At 39.0% G+C, this 17,484-nt stretch overlaps 1 protein-coding gene across 1 annotated transcript in view; it reads right to left on the reverse strand.

The window, feature by feature from the left end:
* DCBLD2 (discoidin, CUB and LCCL domain containing 2) overlaps nucleotides 1-17,484 on the reverse strand; it is an 86,529-nt gene that overhangs the window by 66,527 nt on the left and 2,518 nt on the right. The window contains exon 2 of the mRNA XM_072721316.1: nucleotides 2,561-2,788. Within this exon, the coding sequence (XP_072577417.1) occupies nucleotides 2,561-2,788 (228 nt within the window). The remainder of the gene's footprint in view (nucleotides 1-2,560; nucleotides 2,789-17,484) is intronic.

Below are 17,484 nucleotides of genomic sequence, written 5' to 3' on the forward strand. Positions count from 1 at the left end.
AAGTGATTAGTAATTTGGAAAAGATATCCTATTAGATCTATACTTCACATCACACAAAAGAATATCCCTAAATGGACCAAGAATCTAATTATTAAAAAGAATGAAACCACATACATGTATTAGAAGAAAACATGTGGGGAGAGGCTTTCCAATTAGGACTCAGGATCCAGATGCAAAGGAGAAATAAATAAATTTACACTGAAAAAAAAAAACTGCCTGGCAAAAAAAAAAAAAAAGAAAAGATCCATATAAACAAATTCCATAAACAAAGTCAAAAGACAACTGACAAAGAAGGAGAAATTGTCTGCACCATGTAATCATATGGTGGTACTATCACTAAAAGACAGTATCAGAATTCCTAGCACCGAAGAAAGACAAAGACCAAAAAAAATCTGACAAAAATAGGCAAATGACACAAACATAAAGTTACTTAAAAAATGAATCTTCAACATACAAACAAAATATGTTCAACGTGACTTATAGTAAGAGAAATGCAAATTATCAGTATACTGAGATACCATTTCTCACCTATCAACTGGCAAAGCTTCAAAAGCATGATGATGCATACACCAGTAAGGCTGTGGGGAAACAGGCAATTTTACGCATTGCTGAATGGAAATGCAAGTTGGCACAGCCCTTGTAGGGGGGAATCTGGCAATACCTAACAAAGCTATATCTGCATTTATCTTTTGAACCAATAATCACACTTCAGGAATTTATTTTGAAGACGTACCTCCAAGAATATAAGAAAACAGAAGTGTAAAGTTATTTATTGCAGCACTGTTTGTAACTGCACAATGCTGGAAGTATCTATACATAAAAGAGAGGTTACATAAACCGTAGTACCTCCACACTATGGAGTTTCTGTAGCTGTTAAGAAGAATTAAAAGCTACTTCTATGCAGTGCTGTTGTAATGATTCCCCCTGTTCGGCGGGGAGAAAGCAAAGTAGAAAAGGCTATCAACAGTATATTAGATTTGAACTTTGGAACGTATCTAACAAATCAGATCTTAAAAAAATAATTATAGGCTTAACACATCAAAAACAATCATTACTGCTACCACTGATTGCCTGGTTCCTCTTAAAATTTCTCTGATTAACAATGTCCTCCTGCAGCTTGAATCAAGACAAAACAAGATCCACATAGTAGTTTTGGAAGATGTAGCTCTTAAAGTATCACAATTCCCTTTCTTTTTTTAAAAATGTTATTTATATACAGTCTTTACAGTTGATAGAATGTGTTTCTCTAGCTCCTTTATGTCCTGTAAACTGCTGAGTTTGACGGGACACTGGCTCACCTTTCTTTATTGCTGTTACAAGACCATGCAGGTGGTATTATTACTCCTGACTGCATCACACATTTAATATCCAGCTGCCCTTTATTAGTGTTACAGTGGTTTCTAGATCCTTACACAATCTGAGTTTCTTAAAGCTTATCCAAGACTGTATATTCATGGCAATATACACACCGTGATCAAGCTACCAGACTAATTAAGAGCTGACTGAGAGGCAACAGAGGTTATCAATCAGCAGTCAGAGAAGCTGGCCAGGAATTGCTTCTCTCCTAGGTAAGAGGCCAAAAAGTAGAGGAGATAAAGGATTTCACTAGAGATGGAGAGGAGGCTTCTGGAGGATGAACATCATGCTTAAACAAGACACTGGGTTCCAACTACAATTCTGAAAGATATTTTATACAGCGAAACATTTTAACATGTTTCCAAGTTAATTCACAGAGAATTCAAGATTTTATGATGTTAGTTCTTTCAAATAGTCGTAAACATTTTTCCACCTTTAAGACAAAGGGACTGGTTTCTAAACCAAAGATTCTCAACACAACTACAAAGCAGATTCTGCTGGAAAGCTTTTAAAAATACAGAGGTGTGGGTCCTACCCAATCAATTCTGATCCAAATGGTCTAGGATAGGGATATAGTATTATCTAGAATATAGTATTATTTAAAATCTTTCCAAGTGACTCTAACATGCAGCCATAATTGAGAACTGCTGATCTTAGTGAAGAATAATAGCAGCAGCTAGCATTAGTAAGCACATATTACATGTTATGGACTGTTCTAAGCACGTTACATGTTACTAGTTCATTCCCTATTTTGCAAGTAAAAAAAAGAGGTCAGGTAACTTGTCCAAAGTCACACATAAGCTAACAGCAGAGTGACGATTTGATACCAGGCAGTTTGGATCCAAAACCTATGCTCTCAATCACCATGATACAGTGCCTCCTAAGCATGAATTATACTTCTATTCTTTAATTGCAAATAAAATGATTAGAAAAAACTAAAAAACGAGACAATTAATGGTCTAGAAGCAGTACAGTGGCGTCTTGTAAAAGTACTGACAAGCTCATGTGGAGAGTAAATGAACAGATGAGAATCTCCCCTTCCCAAAAGATTCACATTTGAGATTTCCACACATAATCCACACAAATAATTTCCTACATATCATCCTACATAGTCTGCTTATTCAGTGTAAGTATAAAAGATCGCTTTGTTTTAAAACTTGGGGAAGTGATGTATTACATGTACATTTATAAGAAAATGTCCTACCTATTTCAGTTCTGCTAACTCCAATGCCATTAAAAATTCTCAAGTAATTAAAATGACAAGAATCAGAATCTTCAATGTCAAAGTCACCAAATTTGATGCGCACTCTCTCTCCCATCTTTACACGGATCTCCCATTCGCAAACGGTGCTGTTGGGATAGGTCTGTGGGTAGTTTATTGATGTGAGGGTTCCACTTTCAGGGCCTAGTACAGTATGTCCACATCCATCACCTTAAAAAAAAAAAAAAAGAGTTAAAAGGATGAATCTTTATTACACCTTTAACTTTATATATAATCAGGATTTTTTGGTGAAAATGTTAAAATATGTATGACATGTTTTATACCAACACTTTCCTTACACAGGATAAAAGGGATAACAGGGTTCTTAGTATATCTCCTCACAGGGATCAAAGGAAGTCAGGTAAGGTCAACTTAATCAATGATTACCCCAGAGAGTTCAAAGAACCTTCCAATCTCAATAAACAGAAGTAAACATAGGTTACAATAAATGTATATACATATCATAATAAATTTAATCTTTTTTTTAATAAATTTAATCTTTAAAAGAGTATCAATTCATATAAATTGTTCAAAGTAAATGTAAACTATAAAAATAAAAGTATGTGATCAGCTCCATCCATTCATCACAAACCCTTCTAAAAGCTCTGTGAAAAGTTGAAGGATATCTAAAAACAGTTTATACTAAAGGTTACGCAGGTCACAGACCATATGACAGTATTTCAAGGCATTCATTGTTGAAGGCATTAAAGCAATATTTAAGGAAATTTAATTTTACATTCTATTGAAATTGGACTTGTTAGTAATCCCTCTCCAAAAACTTCATTTTCCCCCTATAGAATGATGAAGAAAAAATAACAGTTTAATGAATTAGTAAAGATTAGGAAAAATAACCTTCATATCTTGGTAGCAGCACTATCTGCTCCAGAATTCCTTCACTACGGGAACTCAGGTAACTTAACATACTATTATTTGCATCCACCTTTTATCCTAAAATTTGGTGTTTGAGCACCTAGAAGAGGCAAGCAATGCTGAGAAGTTTCAGTTGCTGCTCCCATTGTACCATTTAGCATTCCTTCATGACGGGATTCAAATGAATCTCCTTCTGAAAGGAAGATGAAAACATCATACTAAAATTATAGTATTTTTTTCCTCCAAAATAGCCATTTATAATCACCTTTGGAATAGTTCTGTACTTACACAAAAAAACTGTATCAAAAGTGACAGTGGTGAATTTAAAAGTCAATATGGATACAGATGTCTGTAAAAGGATTTTCTATTATGTTGATTTATTATTTTTAAGAACAATGCAGTGCTGATACCATTTACTACAACAGATGAATGAAAGCTTTAAAAGCTAATATAGTATCTAGCAAGTAGCTGCAAAATAAATATTAATTTAGTGAATAAGGAAACTGTACAAGTACCAATGAAAAAGTAATTTCAAACCCGTCTCAAAACTCACTTTAATAAAGGAAAAATTCTGTACGTACATTATGACGACAGTACTTCATGTCCTTTTCTGATCAAGAAATTTTATTCTCAAATCCCTACTAGTAATGTTGGCCCACTTTTAAAGGTCAATACTAGCAATCTGGCTTCCTAAACAAACCTCTCTTATAAAGCTCAACTTGTGAGCAACACTGAACTTTAGCTATCCCTACACCTGCTTTCAATCTACACACAGAAACTAGGCATAGTCCCTCAATACTATATAGAGGCACCATGAAATAAACATGTTTTTGTGATACACCCACTGATCTTCTGCAAATATAAAACTTAAATGTTATACAACTCAGAAGGAAAAAAAAAACACTCAAATTTTCTCCGCAAGTATGATGAAAATACCTTGCATATCTCTTCTGAAAATCATCTAAATTAGAAACACAGGGATATAAAACCTTCACTGTGAAAATAAATGAATTGTAACATAAATAACTTTTGAATAATCATTACAATTTTTCCTTAGAGAAAAAAGACTATCCCCTAAGACAGAGCTTTTAACACTACGAAACTAGTCTGAAATGTTCTCTTGCTATTGAAAAGATGAAAATGTGCTTTCTGGAGTGTTTAAATCTTGAAAAGTAGCCACTGAATAAATAAAATAACTCAAAATATAAATGTATTTTCTTTAGTGAATAGACACTAAGGCAGCTTTTTAAGTGACTGGAAGTGCTGATGGATTTCAGGAACCCAAGAATTTCCTATTAACAGCTGAATTCATGACTTAGTAATGGCAGATTGTCCCATGTAATGTATTCCCCACAGGCTACTATTTAACTTACGGTTGCCATTTTAAAATGAATTTTACAAAGAGCATAAGCAGTGTTAGGAGTAATTTTTAGATGTCTTTATGCTCATACTTATGTTTGATTGTCAATAAATATGCAAAATGTTTCTTGCCCTTTCCTCCATAAAGTGCAATTTAACAAAATAAATACTAACTGATGAAAAACAGGACTTTTGCATGCACGCTGATGAAGAAAACAATTAAGATGGAGCCGTCTTTTTTCAGTATCTTGTGTAGGGGGAGGGCATGAACAGTCCACAAGGACTGTGCCAAGAATGTTCTAAAATATGTGATGGAGTTCAGAGCTTCCTCCCCTAGCAAAAAAGATGATATGCACCAGAACCCAAAGTTAAAAGAAGGTCTCAAGTCTACTACTACAATGTACAAGTTTGAATGTTTCATACTTCCAAGACAATTTGATAAGTTTAACCTGACCAGATAAATAGATGTGCTAGCCTCGACAAACATCTACTGCCACAAAGAGGATGTTTAGAATATTCTAGTTTGAAAGGGGAGGCTGGGCTTATACAGTATCACTAGGCCAGCAATCTTCAAATGTTTTTCTCAGTTATTCCCAAGGAAGAAATACATGTTACACTGGCATCCTGTACACTCCTGCCTGCACAATCCTGACCCGCTAAAGGGTCCCCCGCAAAAAGAATGAAGCTGGGAGCTATTTCTTTTTCTAAAAATTGCCACAGTGACCTTCTTCAGGCTTTCAGAGCATATCCATCTTGTCTAGTATATAAAAAAAAAAAAATGAGTGAAATTAAAGCAGTACTGCGAATTATTTATTTGAGATTTGTGGTGGTGCAACTTTAAAAATTTAATAGTAGTAAGACTGATGTAATCCTTTAGTCCAGAAATTCACAGTGCTAAATACTGCATTAAACATCGTCATTGTAGCCAGATGAAATAGGATGTATTAGTTAATTCTTGCAAGTTATTCCTTTGAATGCTTTTCTACTCTGAATGCCCTTTTTCAGCTGATTTATTTTAAGATTACTGGCACTCTGGAAACCACTGCAGTAGGCATCCAGAGGTCATTAGGTTGAACTCTCAAGGGAGACCCTATCCTCACTTTTACCCTCAAATTAGAAAACGTGCCTCCAGTTTTCCAGTTATGAGCAAATCCTATTCCTTACCAATACTTAAAATGACAAAGTATTTAAAAAAGTAAGACTAAAATCTGGAAAAAATTCTTTATTGGCTAAGCACCTACTACACTTGGAGCGGCGGTGCTCGAATGAGGGGAGACCCGGAGGCTCCCAGGGGAGCAGTTTTACCTCCCGATTGGCAATGTCTGGAGATATTTTTGGTTGTCACAATGGGGGGGGGGGGGGGCGTGTTACTGGTATCTGGTGGGTAGAACCAGGAATGCTGCCGAACAGAACATCCTCCGAGGTGCACAGGACAGCCCCCCAGAGTAAAGAACCCCCCAGAGTAAATGTCAGTCGTCCTGAGGCTGAGGAGGCTGAGGAAGCTGAGGAGGCTGACTTAGAGCAAAGGCAAGGACCTCTCGGGAGGAAGGTCTGAGAGCCTTCTCGGCTGGGTTCCCTCCGGCCGGAAGGCTAAGGCTGTTCTGGCCACTGAGATACACACAACCTAAGAACACTTCCCTCCCACAATCAGCAGTCCAACGAAAGAGTTTTGGAGTCCCGCTTCCTGATTTTTAAAACAAGTAAACAGAAGTTACAGGAAAGAGAATGTTCTTTTCATTAGCCTACAGCCCTGGAGTCATTTCTTTCCTGGGCCAACGGCTCTTAAAATTAGGGTTTGAAAAAAGGTGCGGGGATCCCTGGGTGGCTCAGCAGTTTAACACCTCCCTTCGGCCCAGGGCGTGATCCTGGGGTCCTGGGATCAAGTCCCACGTCGGGCTCCCTGCATGGAGCCTGCTTCTCCCTCTGCCTGTGTCTCTGCCTCTCTCTCTCTCATATGAATAAATAAAATCTTTAAAAAAAAAAAAAAAAGAAAAAGAAAAAAGGTGCTAATAGGGTCAGGAGTAAGTCTCCAAATTTTCTGCTTAACTTTGTGCACTAGAAAGAATAATGATGACCTGTGACCAGCCAACACCACCTCCCGTTAGCCATTTTCTCAAGGCAGAGTTGACAAAGGCAGCATAACTACGACGGGAAAAATCCCTTTCACAATGGTTATCCTAGGACCAATCCGTGCGCCCTCACCAGTAACTCCAACACCACCACATCTTTCTCCAACATCAACACCACCATCACCGTTAGCTTCTCCTCCTCTAGACGGTTTCCACCAAACTATAACTGGCCATGAAGGACAGAAGCCTGTTGGTGCAATTTTTGAATTTCAGTGGAGAAGAAACACTGGAATTTGATCTTAATGCTCCTTTGTTTGGCTGCCGATTTATCTAGGGGATTGCTCACAGAACATGTGTTCACTTCCTCTGAAGAGTCTAAGGTCAGATGTGTTAAGCCAGATATAAATTTTGGTATTTTTCCAGGAAAATAACAGTATTTTTTAAAACTACTTATCCCTAGAGAAAACAGAAAGAACATTAAACATATATAAGTAACAATGAATGAATACAACGAAGAACATATTATTTTAGGCTGCTCTAAACTTCAAGTGTTTGTGTTTTTTTTTCTAATAAGCACATGCTCATGACACCAATTACATGTAACCCTGCCGCCACCCCCGTATTTTAGCCACATTACTACTAATACTTAATATAAATTATCTGAATGATTGAATAGTATTAATATAAATACTGTGTGACTTCTAAATACACTGTAACAATACCATACCAATACCATAGGCAAATGCAGAAGCTTGCACAAACATGCCACAAACGTAGAGCAATGTAACTTTCATTACAATCAGTATAAACTATGAACAGTTTATACTTTTCCAGTGAGCTTTCAAGGATTAACCCCTATTGAGTCTGACTCTACTTCCTATAAATGTCACTTCTATCCCATCTTATAATGCATTTGTGAAATCTTATAATAAATCAGCTGAAAAAAAAAAGGGCATTCAGAGTAGAAAGGCATTCAAAGGAATAACTTGCAAGAATTAACTAATACATCCTATTTCATCTGGCTACAATGACGATGTTTAATGCAGTATTTAGCACTGTGAATTTCTGGACTAAAGGATTACATCAGTCTTACTACTGTTAAATTTTTAAAGTTGCACCACCACAAATCTCAAATAAATAATTCGCAGTACTGCTTTAATTTCACTCATTTTTTAAAAAATACTAGACAAGATGGATATGCTCTGAAAGCCTGAAGAAGGTCACTGTGGCAATTTTTAGAAAAAGAAATAGCTCCCAGCTTCATTCTTTTTTAAGCCCGAACTATTCTCTGCATGTGTGATAATTTACAAAATTGAATTACATGAAGGAATGTGAGATGTATAAATCCTCTTTAATCCCCACCAAGCACACACCCAACTTGGAACACAGTGGTTAAGCAAATGAGTTCTGGAGTCACAGAATGAATTTAAATGCCCTATCCCACCACTCACCATGACCTTCAGGTTAGTTATTGCTACTAAACCTCGGCTTTGTAAAATGGGGGTACTAACAATTCAGACACACAGGGTAAAAATTAAATGAGATATTGTATGAAAATATCTAGTATTGAGGGCCTTACCTATAATAATGTGCTCCATAAACACTCCTTGCTGGAGGCTACTATTAAAAGCCCAGAAAGGCTTTTGCCCATCATAGGTAGGTAGAGGGCATCTGGCCACAACCTAAAGTAACAACAGTCCAGTGGAATGTCTTGTGAAAAGCATAAATCAGTGAGACAGTAATTCTCACTCCTCCTCTCCACGATGACCTGTACCTCCCTTCAGTAACTCTCTCAGGACCACCACCTGGACTTGACTTTTGCCACTGTTAGAGGCACGCCCACCCACCTGTGAACACTCAGAAACTTTGCAGTCTCACTCTGCTGGTCGGTGGGTGTCCTGACCTTGCAGCTCTCTCATACCCACATACTTTCTGTGAACTTGACGTCTCTCTTTTCTCCCCATCTATCAATCTGGTTCTGGCCTCATGGCTTTCCCTGCCCAGCCTAGACCTCAACATCTGGCACTAACTACCTCTTCCTGGTACCTTTACTTCCTAGCCTTTGTGTCCTTCCTGACCATCTCCCTCCCAAACCCTCATTCCTGGATCATATGATCTGCCACGGAGCTGAGCACTACTGGGGGGGGGGGGGGGGGGTGGGAGTCACAAACTCCAGGGGGATAGGTGTCATTAAAGTAATGGGTTCCAGAAGGACACCTGAGTGGCTCAGCAGCTGAGCGTCTGCCTGTAGCTCAGGGTCTGATCCTGGGGTCCTGGGATCGGGTCCCACATCGGGCTCCCTGTGAAAAGCCTGCTTCTCCCTCTGCCTGTGTCTCTGCCTCTCTCATGAACAAACAAAATCTTTAAAAAAAAAATAATAAATAATGGGTTCCAATCTCAAATGGGCACTCAATGCCACTCAGTTTCATCTTATTCAGTCATTCTCAGATCAACATTAGAATCACCTAAGGGCTAAGTAAAGGTTCTCAGATTCCCCCCTCTCTATCTCCCTAGATTCTAATAAACACATCAGAAAAAGGATCTTAAACTTGGAAATTGGTTAAAAAAAAAAAAAAAAAGGTGAGCAGCACATCTTTTCAATGTCACAAAAGCCAAAAGCTGCCCAAAGATTTATAGGACAAAATAGCTGAACCCAGTTTGGGTTGCATGTTAACATACCAACTGTTGTCTAGTAGAGATGCAGATCACTTTTGTCCAGCTGAAAAGATAATCCCGAAGGTTACTGTTTATGACTCTACTGGCCTTAGCCATCTAATCTAGTGATCATATCCTATGATCATAAACACCACTTAGTATCTCAAATACTCTCTGGACAGGACTTAACATTAGTGGCTCCCTCATTAATGAATGAATTGAATAAAATCTTTGACATGTGTTCATTTTATATTTGCAAAGCAGGTATAGTTTTGCCTCTTTTGCAAATTATAACCTGTAAAATAGCTCCACGATGGGTCCTAGGTTTTGCATTTTAACAAATCATAGAACGCTAACACTAACAGCAACAACAAAATACCACAGAAAATTCTTTCCATCTAGTGTCCCCCGACATCTACCATTTCCTTGTTCACTTTTCCTTTCTTTTACAGAGAAATTTCTTCTGTTCTCCATAACTGACATCTTACTTCTTTGCCTCCTGTTCTAAGTTTCACAGCACTGCAATTCATCTTCTGGACTGTTAAAGGCTGGACTGCATCCCTTCCAAAAAGATATGTTTAAGTCCTAATTTCTGGTACCAATGAATGTAACTGTATTTGGAAACAGGGTCTTAGCAGACGTCATGAAGTTACAATGAGGTTACAATGAGGGTGGACCCTAATAAAAAGTGGTGTCCTTATAAAAAGGTGAAAATCTGGACACAGATACAGACACAGGAAGGCTGCTACATTATAGAGGCAGAGACTGGACTGATACAAAGGAGCTCTGAAGATTAAAACGGCCGGAAGCTAGGAAGAGGCCAGGAAAGAGCCTCCCCCTAGCATCTTCAGAGAGTATGGCCCTGCTGATAACCCAATTTCAAAATTCTAGCCTCCAGAATTATATGCCAACACGGTTCTGTTGTTTTAGGCCACCTAAATTTGTACTAATTTGCAATGGCAGCCCTACAAAACACAGACCTACCTCCCCAAGGAAACTCTTCACCCAAGTGGGTGGTTTCCAAGCTGCCAAACATAAGTGGATACTTTTCCATCCTTATCATTTGTGACCATTCCAGATTATCTAGCATTGCTGACCCTTCCTTCCCTCCCATCTTTCTTCCTTCCGATTTTCCCTCCCTCCTTCTTAAAATTCTTCCCTGGCTCAGTTCTTTGAACTAATTGCAACTTCTCCAGCATCTTCATAGACTTATCTTTTTTTTAAATTTTTTTTAATTTTTATTTATTTATGATAGTCACACAGAGAGAGAGAGAGAGAGGCAGGGACATAGGCAGAGGGAGAAGCAGGCTCCATGCACCCGGAGCCCGATGCGGAACTCGATCCCGGGTCTCCAGGATTGCACCCTGGGCCAAAGGCAAGCGCCAAACCACTGCGCCACCCAGGGATCCCCATAGACTTATCTTAATACTGACTGCTGCTGCTGCTCAGGTCTTCCTCCATTCTGTGCATCTCCCTACTTAGTTTTCAGTTACCATGGAGTCTCCAACCTTCTCCTCGTCCTCAAAGCTGTCACCTGTTTATGTATTAACCACCTCCACTCGTACAGATTCACTCAACAAAAACTGACTACCCAAACAGGTTTGATCCCAGCCCCCAAACATTCTAGAAAAAGAGGGGACTTCGAGATTTAACAACAATAGAGTGGTAGTAGATATCCTCGATTGACATGCCTAGTATTTAAATGTAGGTGCATCTGACTCCAAAGTCTCCATACTTTCAAAGTCCACCAAAGTATGAAACAGTAGAGACGAAGAAAGTGTTCAGGTTTTTCAGAGTAAACACAAGCCGAAACCAAAAAAGGAAAAAAAAATCTGGCAGTTTAAATGATACTTGCAGGAGAATGGAGACTAGGCTGCAAGGAAATCCATATTTAATGAGTATTTGCTGCGCGCCACATACTAGGAAAATGCACAGCACGGATGGAGTCTACTCATGAGAACGGTCATCACTCCAAAAAGCCTAGATGTTAGGTACGTGGAAAGCCAACAGCCCAGAAGAAAGATGTACATGAGCCAGTGTGTATTTTGAGCATGATTCCAGGTACAGAATAAGAAACACCATTCGAGTTTAAATTATACTAAAACATTAACAAAAAATTATACTATAACATGACTTACGTTCCCTGATACAGCAGTGTCCTGGACAAGAGGAAGAGATGGTTTGGGGAAGAAAGGAAGGAGGCAGTTATACTGTGTGGGGATGCAAGCAGGGCCGGGGTTTGGTCTACACAGCTGGAGATTTGCTCAGTAGTCCACACTGCGGTACATGCAGTCCCACTGGCCACACGACTTTCTCCAGTAGCCCTGAGCTACCCAGAATCAGAGAAGACCGGGAGGACTGGCACATAGCCACATATGGGATCCGACAAGGAGAAGGGCATCAAAGGCAAGAGGGACACGGGAGGCTGGGATGACAAAGTGAACCTCAAGAGAGACAAATGGAACGGATGAAGGCAGAGGAACCTAAGGATGATGCCTGGCTAACACTTCAGGTACAAACTCCTGTCTGGCCCTCCATGGAAAGTCCTCCACGATCTTGTTCCCACTGGACTTTTCTGCCTTCATTTCTCATTAACTTTCCTCTGACACCAGATTATTGAAACTACCTGAACATTCTCCAGGAATTGGAGCCGTCAAAGAAAGAGGAGGCAAGGCAACTACTAGAACCACGACTGGGGGACTCTGATAATGCCAGTGGCAGTCAGTCAAATCAAAGTTTGAGAGACAGGGCCAAGAAGGGCACCCCGTCTGCTGACACTGCTAAATCAGTGAAGGCTGCTGCTCTTCAAGATGACCAATCAGACAAGGTGGGCACGGCAGTGTTTTCTGAGAATAGCCATGGCTGTGTGCAGAGTTCTGGTGGAATTTCCACCTAGGGAGCAGAGAAGCCTACCTAGGTCCCAGACGGAGGGCAGCTGGGAGACCCTAGGTGGAATGTTAGGCCCTGAGCAAGGAGGTAGTCAGTTGCAAGAGCGGGCTCTCCTCCCATGAGCCCGAAAAGTGCAGGCTCTGATGCTAACGGAGCCTGGGGAGGAGATGCCCAGAGACCAACACCAAATCATGGGCCTGGGGCAGCAGGTTCACTCCAGAAATGCCTTCTTAATTCATGTGTTTTGAATGACAGATATCATGCTGCATATTAGAAACAAGAAAATGAGTAAAACTCTCTGCCAGGACTAATCTCTAATATTCAGTGTGATTAATGAATGAATAGACATAACTGAAACGTCCCATCTGGAGATGAGTGTGTGGTGACGGTTAAAGAACTCCTCTCAGGGATAATACCCAAGAAGGGATATTAGGAGTTTACCAAGCAGGCAAGGAAAGGAAGAGGCCTTTCTAAGCCGAGAAAATAGCATGCGTAAGGAAGTCAGTATAGGGAACAAGGCAAAAAACCATGAAATTATACTCTAGAGTAATAAAAAGTAGTTTGGTCTTACCTGTGAGCTACATATAAAAGGTGACAGATGCTGGCATGAGATTAGGTCAGAGAGGAAAGGAGAGACCATGCTGTGAAAAAATGACATGTATAATATGCAAAGGAGTTTGGATTACATCTTACAGGTGATCAAGAGGCTGCCAGCCACACTGCTTCAGAAAGGCAATACCCCAGTGCCCCAGAACCATGGCCGGCAGTAACCAACCTGCCAATATCCACCCAATTATGAGGCAGGAGCAAGGCCTGGGGTTCAGGAAGGAGGCAGGAAGCCAGGACCAGGGACTTAGAGTCTTGCAACAGGCTAGGCTTCCACACTCCCAGGCCTTCCTGACTCCTTGCTATCTTTACTTCTCAAACGTCTGTCATCCTTGTGGCCTACAAACCTACAAATCCTTCAAAGCTCACTCAGTTAAAATAACTTTATAAGAAAGGCTTCTACCTCCTTAGGCACCACAAGTGCTTCTTCCCTGCAAACCCACAGCAAAATGCAACCTCCCTTGAATTATATATGCAACTTAAAGATAATTATCTCCCCAACTACACGGTAGGTTCTCTGAAGACAGAATGTTTTACTCTTCTCTAAATGTCTCAGGACATACGTGCACACATGCTTGGAAGCTCATAGTTGGTACTACGTCATGCTGCAGGTTCTCAACGAAAGGATGATAAAGAGTACCAGCATCTTTTCCTTATCAACCAAGGAATTCAGTTTTGACCTCCAACTTGCATGCACCCAACTCAACAAAAGCCTTGCCCACTTTCAGAGGGCAGTTGAGGGAACCAGCATCTCCATAATTCAAGTGGCTAATCAACATTTTTCTTCCAGCTACATATCCTTCAGCATGCAGGATGATTAGGAGGTAATGTTTTAGCAGGCTTTTAAGATTACCCTGTTATCCCATCTCATCTCCTTCAGTGGAAAATGGCATTCATTAAATGCTAGTTTACTTGAGTATCTGTACTTTCTGTCCTCATATATTACATTGATTTAATCCACATAATGATCTGGGAAATGAGCATTACATAGGTTTCTAAGCTAATATTTTGCACAGAAATATCTTCTTAAAAGACTCCACCCTTGATGAAGAATTCAAGCAGATGGACTAAAGAAAATATTGTAACAGCAATTCCAAACAATAGAGTAATTACTTCATAATGTCTTGTGATGAATTTTTACATTTTGAATATTTTTTTTGCTGTCTTTTTAAGTATTCCTATGGGTGCTAAATTAGCCTACACAGTACACAATTTCAACACAACATGCCTACAGCACATAACACGATTAAAATTACAACCACATGGGATCCCTGGGTGGCGCAGCGGTTTGGCGCCTGCCTTTGGCCCAGGGCGCGATCCTGGAGACCCGGGATCGAATCTCACATCGGGCTCCCGGTGCATGGAGCCTGCTTCTCCCTCTGCCTGTGTCTCTGCCTCTCTCTCTCTCTCTCTCTCTCTCTATCATAAAAATAAAAAAAAAAATAAAATAAAAATTACAACCACATAAGATTATTATGTAGGAGTGTGAATATGGAATAGGAAGAAACATATGAATAGTAAGCTGATAGGTTAGGGGGTAGAACTGTGGATAATGATCAAGTTTTTGGTCTTAAACAACTGTAATTATCTGTACAATATTTAATAAATACAGTGGCAAGGCTGTGTAGTAAGGTTACAAAGTAAACTGATTCCATGAGCCGCACAAGAAAAACCACCAAGTTGTCTCACTTCATCTTTCAACAATCACATTTCACTATATCTACGAAGCTTTTCCTAAACCTGACAATTTTATATCATCATGCTACATCCTTCCAACGAATTAAGAAGCTCAAATAGAAGCTATTTGCATGCATTCCTTTAATGCCCAACATTACTACCTGAGCTTTCCCAACCTAGGTTCATGGTTCATTTTGTTAAGTATAATCCTAAACTTAAAACCACTTCTATACACATGTAGCCTTTCCTCATCATATATATCCTCATGATTTCTTTTTGGAAATTAATTCATTTGTCATTTTCATTGTAGGTGGTACTTTCACTTAACACCAATTTCACGATCTTAAGGTAGTTTTTTTTTTTTTTAGTTGGGTCTTCTAGAATGAAGCTCAGATGTTCAGAGATATTAACCACCTCCAGAGGGAATTAATGTTTCCTCTTTGCTTAAAGCATCGGGAAATCTACCTAAAATCAATGACATACAATTCTACAATTGATTTTTCATTTGAGTTCTTAAAATGTGGATTTTAAACCTAATCATTAGCAACTATGGAATTTATGCTGTATTTCTAATTTTCACTGGGCAAAATTAATCAGAAATATAGAAGAAGGATGCTCTGATTTTTACCTCTGAACAAAACTACATGTAAGAGGCCTTTTTTTTTTTTTTAAGATTTTATTTATTTATTCACAAAAGACACTGAGAGAGAGGCAGAGTCACAGGCAGAGGGACAAGCAGGCTCCATGCAGGGAGCCCGATGTGGGACTCCATCCTGGGACCCCAGGATCATGCCCCTGGGCCGAAGGCAGACGCTCAACCACAGAGCCACCCAGGAGTCCCGAGAGCCTAATATTTTATTTTGCCAAGAAAAGACAATGGAAAATTCTAAATTAACCTCATGTCAATATTAGAAATAATTACAAATGACCATTGCTGAGGGAGATGTGCTCTTCATTTCTGACAATTTACAAATACTGTTGGAAAACTATTTACCTGCCTCACAACCAAATAAAGCCACTACATGACAGAAAACAATTTTTTCCCCACACATTAGTTCTGACATCACTGTGAAGTTGAATGATTAAGAATGAACTTGTCTCATAGATTTATGCAAACAAAAATCAGTACTTTCACAAATATTTCATATTAATAGACATAAACAGGTGGCTGAGCAGTTTAGCGCCACCTTCAGCCCAGGGTGTGATCCTGGAGACCCGGGATTGAGTCCCATGTTGGGCTCCCTGCATGGAGCCTGCTTCTCCCTCTGCCTGTGTCTCTCATGAATAAATAAATAAAATCTTAAAAAAAAAAAAAAAAAAAGAAGGAAATTGTAAAAAATTAATTCCCTGATATTTTACCACATTCCAATAATAATCTAACCTAGAAGGTAGCCAAACCCTCCAGGACACGAAGGAGGAAGCTGAGCTTGTGAGATGAGGGGACACAAATTTCTAGTCAAGATGTAAATCAGAGACACAGAATTATTCACAGTAGACTCTGAACTTCCTATTAAATACATTTATTACAGTAGCAAATATGCAATCATCATAATAAATTTGACCAAATTAAGTCTTCGGGACGTGTTATGGGAAAAAAAATGCTTTCAACAGCAAAAATATTCTGAAGATGAACTCAACTCAAACTTAGAACTTAAAAATACAAAAACATAAGCTATATCTAAAACACCATCATAGAAAATTAAATGTGCAGAGGCACAATCTATTTACAAATAAATGAAATAATATTGGTTAAAATACATCCCTGCTATGAAAGGTTGACAAATTTTCAGACCAATGATAAATTTTATTCTGAGCCAAATAAAAAGAAAAATCACTCTGACAGCAGAAAACCCGCTCAGGAATAGGTATGTAGAGCATTACAGCTGATCCCTGAACAACTCAGGGGTTAAGGGTACTGACCTCCCTGTGTGTAGTCAAAAATCCATCTGTAACTTCGGACTCCCTCAAAACTTTGTTCGCAGCTTACTGGTGACCAGAAGCCTGATCAGCCTTACAGATTACATAAACAGCCTATTAACATGCATTCTGTATGTTACCGGTATTATATACTGTATTCTTATAATAATACCTACCTTATTCTTAATTGTTAAAATACTTCTAGGCTATGCAGTTCCTCTGCAACTTTTTTCAAACTGTTGTAAGCCTCCCCCAAAGTTTCCAATATATTTATTGGGGGAAAAAAACTGGCGCATACAAATGGATCTGTGCAGTTGAAACCTGTGTGGTTCCAGGGTAAACGACAATTGGAATGAGAGTGAACACCTTCTGCTACTTCAAAACGATGTCTGAGAGATTTTTAAAAATTCCTGAAGCACAGTTCTTCCTCAACATATACACTGAATGCATTTCTACCAAGACTAAAGAAAGAAAAATCTAAGCATCGCAAAACATTTTTTCACAGCTTACATTTTGATTCTACATTAACTGCAGAAAATTGGGAAAAGCATACAAAAATTACCCACAACTCTACCACCAAAAGACAACTATTATTTTATCACTTCTCTTCAGTCTTCTTCCTAAGATTTCTTTTATAGTAAAAACTCAAGTTTGTCACCTAACACTACAATATGTAGACAGTCCCATTATTAAAAATTCTATAGGTGTTTTAAAACACTGCTTCTCATTTTGAAATTAGAGTTCTTTTCAGTTTATGTGAGAGAATACCAAGTGCACCCCAAAGTATGTGTCAGATTAAGACTGGTCTAAAAGCAATTCCACTAC

This window comes from Vulpes vulpes, chromosome 1 (assembly GCF_048418805.1).
Source record: "Vulpes vulpes isolate BD-2025 chromosome 1, VulVul3, whole genome shotgun sequence".
NCBI lineage: Eukaryota > Metazoa > Chordata > Mammalia > Carnivora > Canidae > Vulpes > Vulpes vulpes.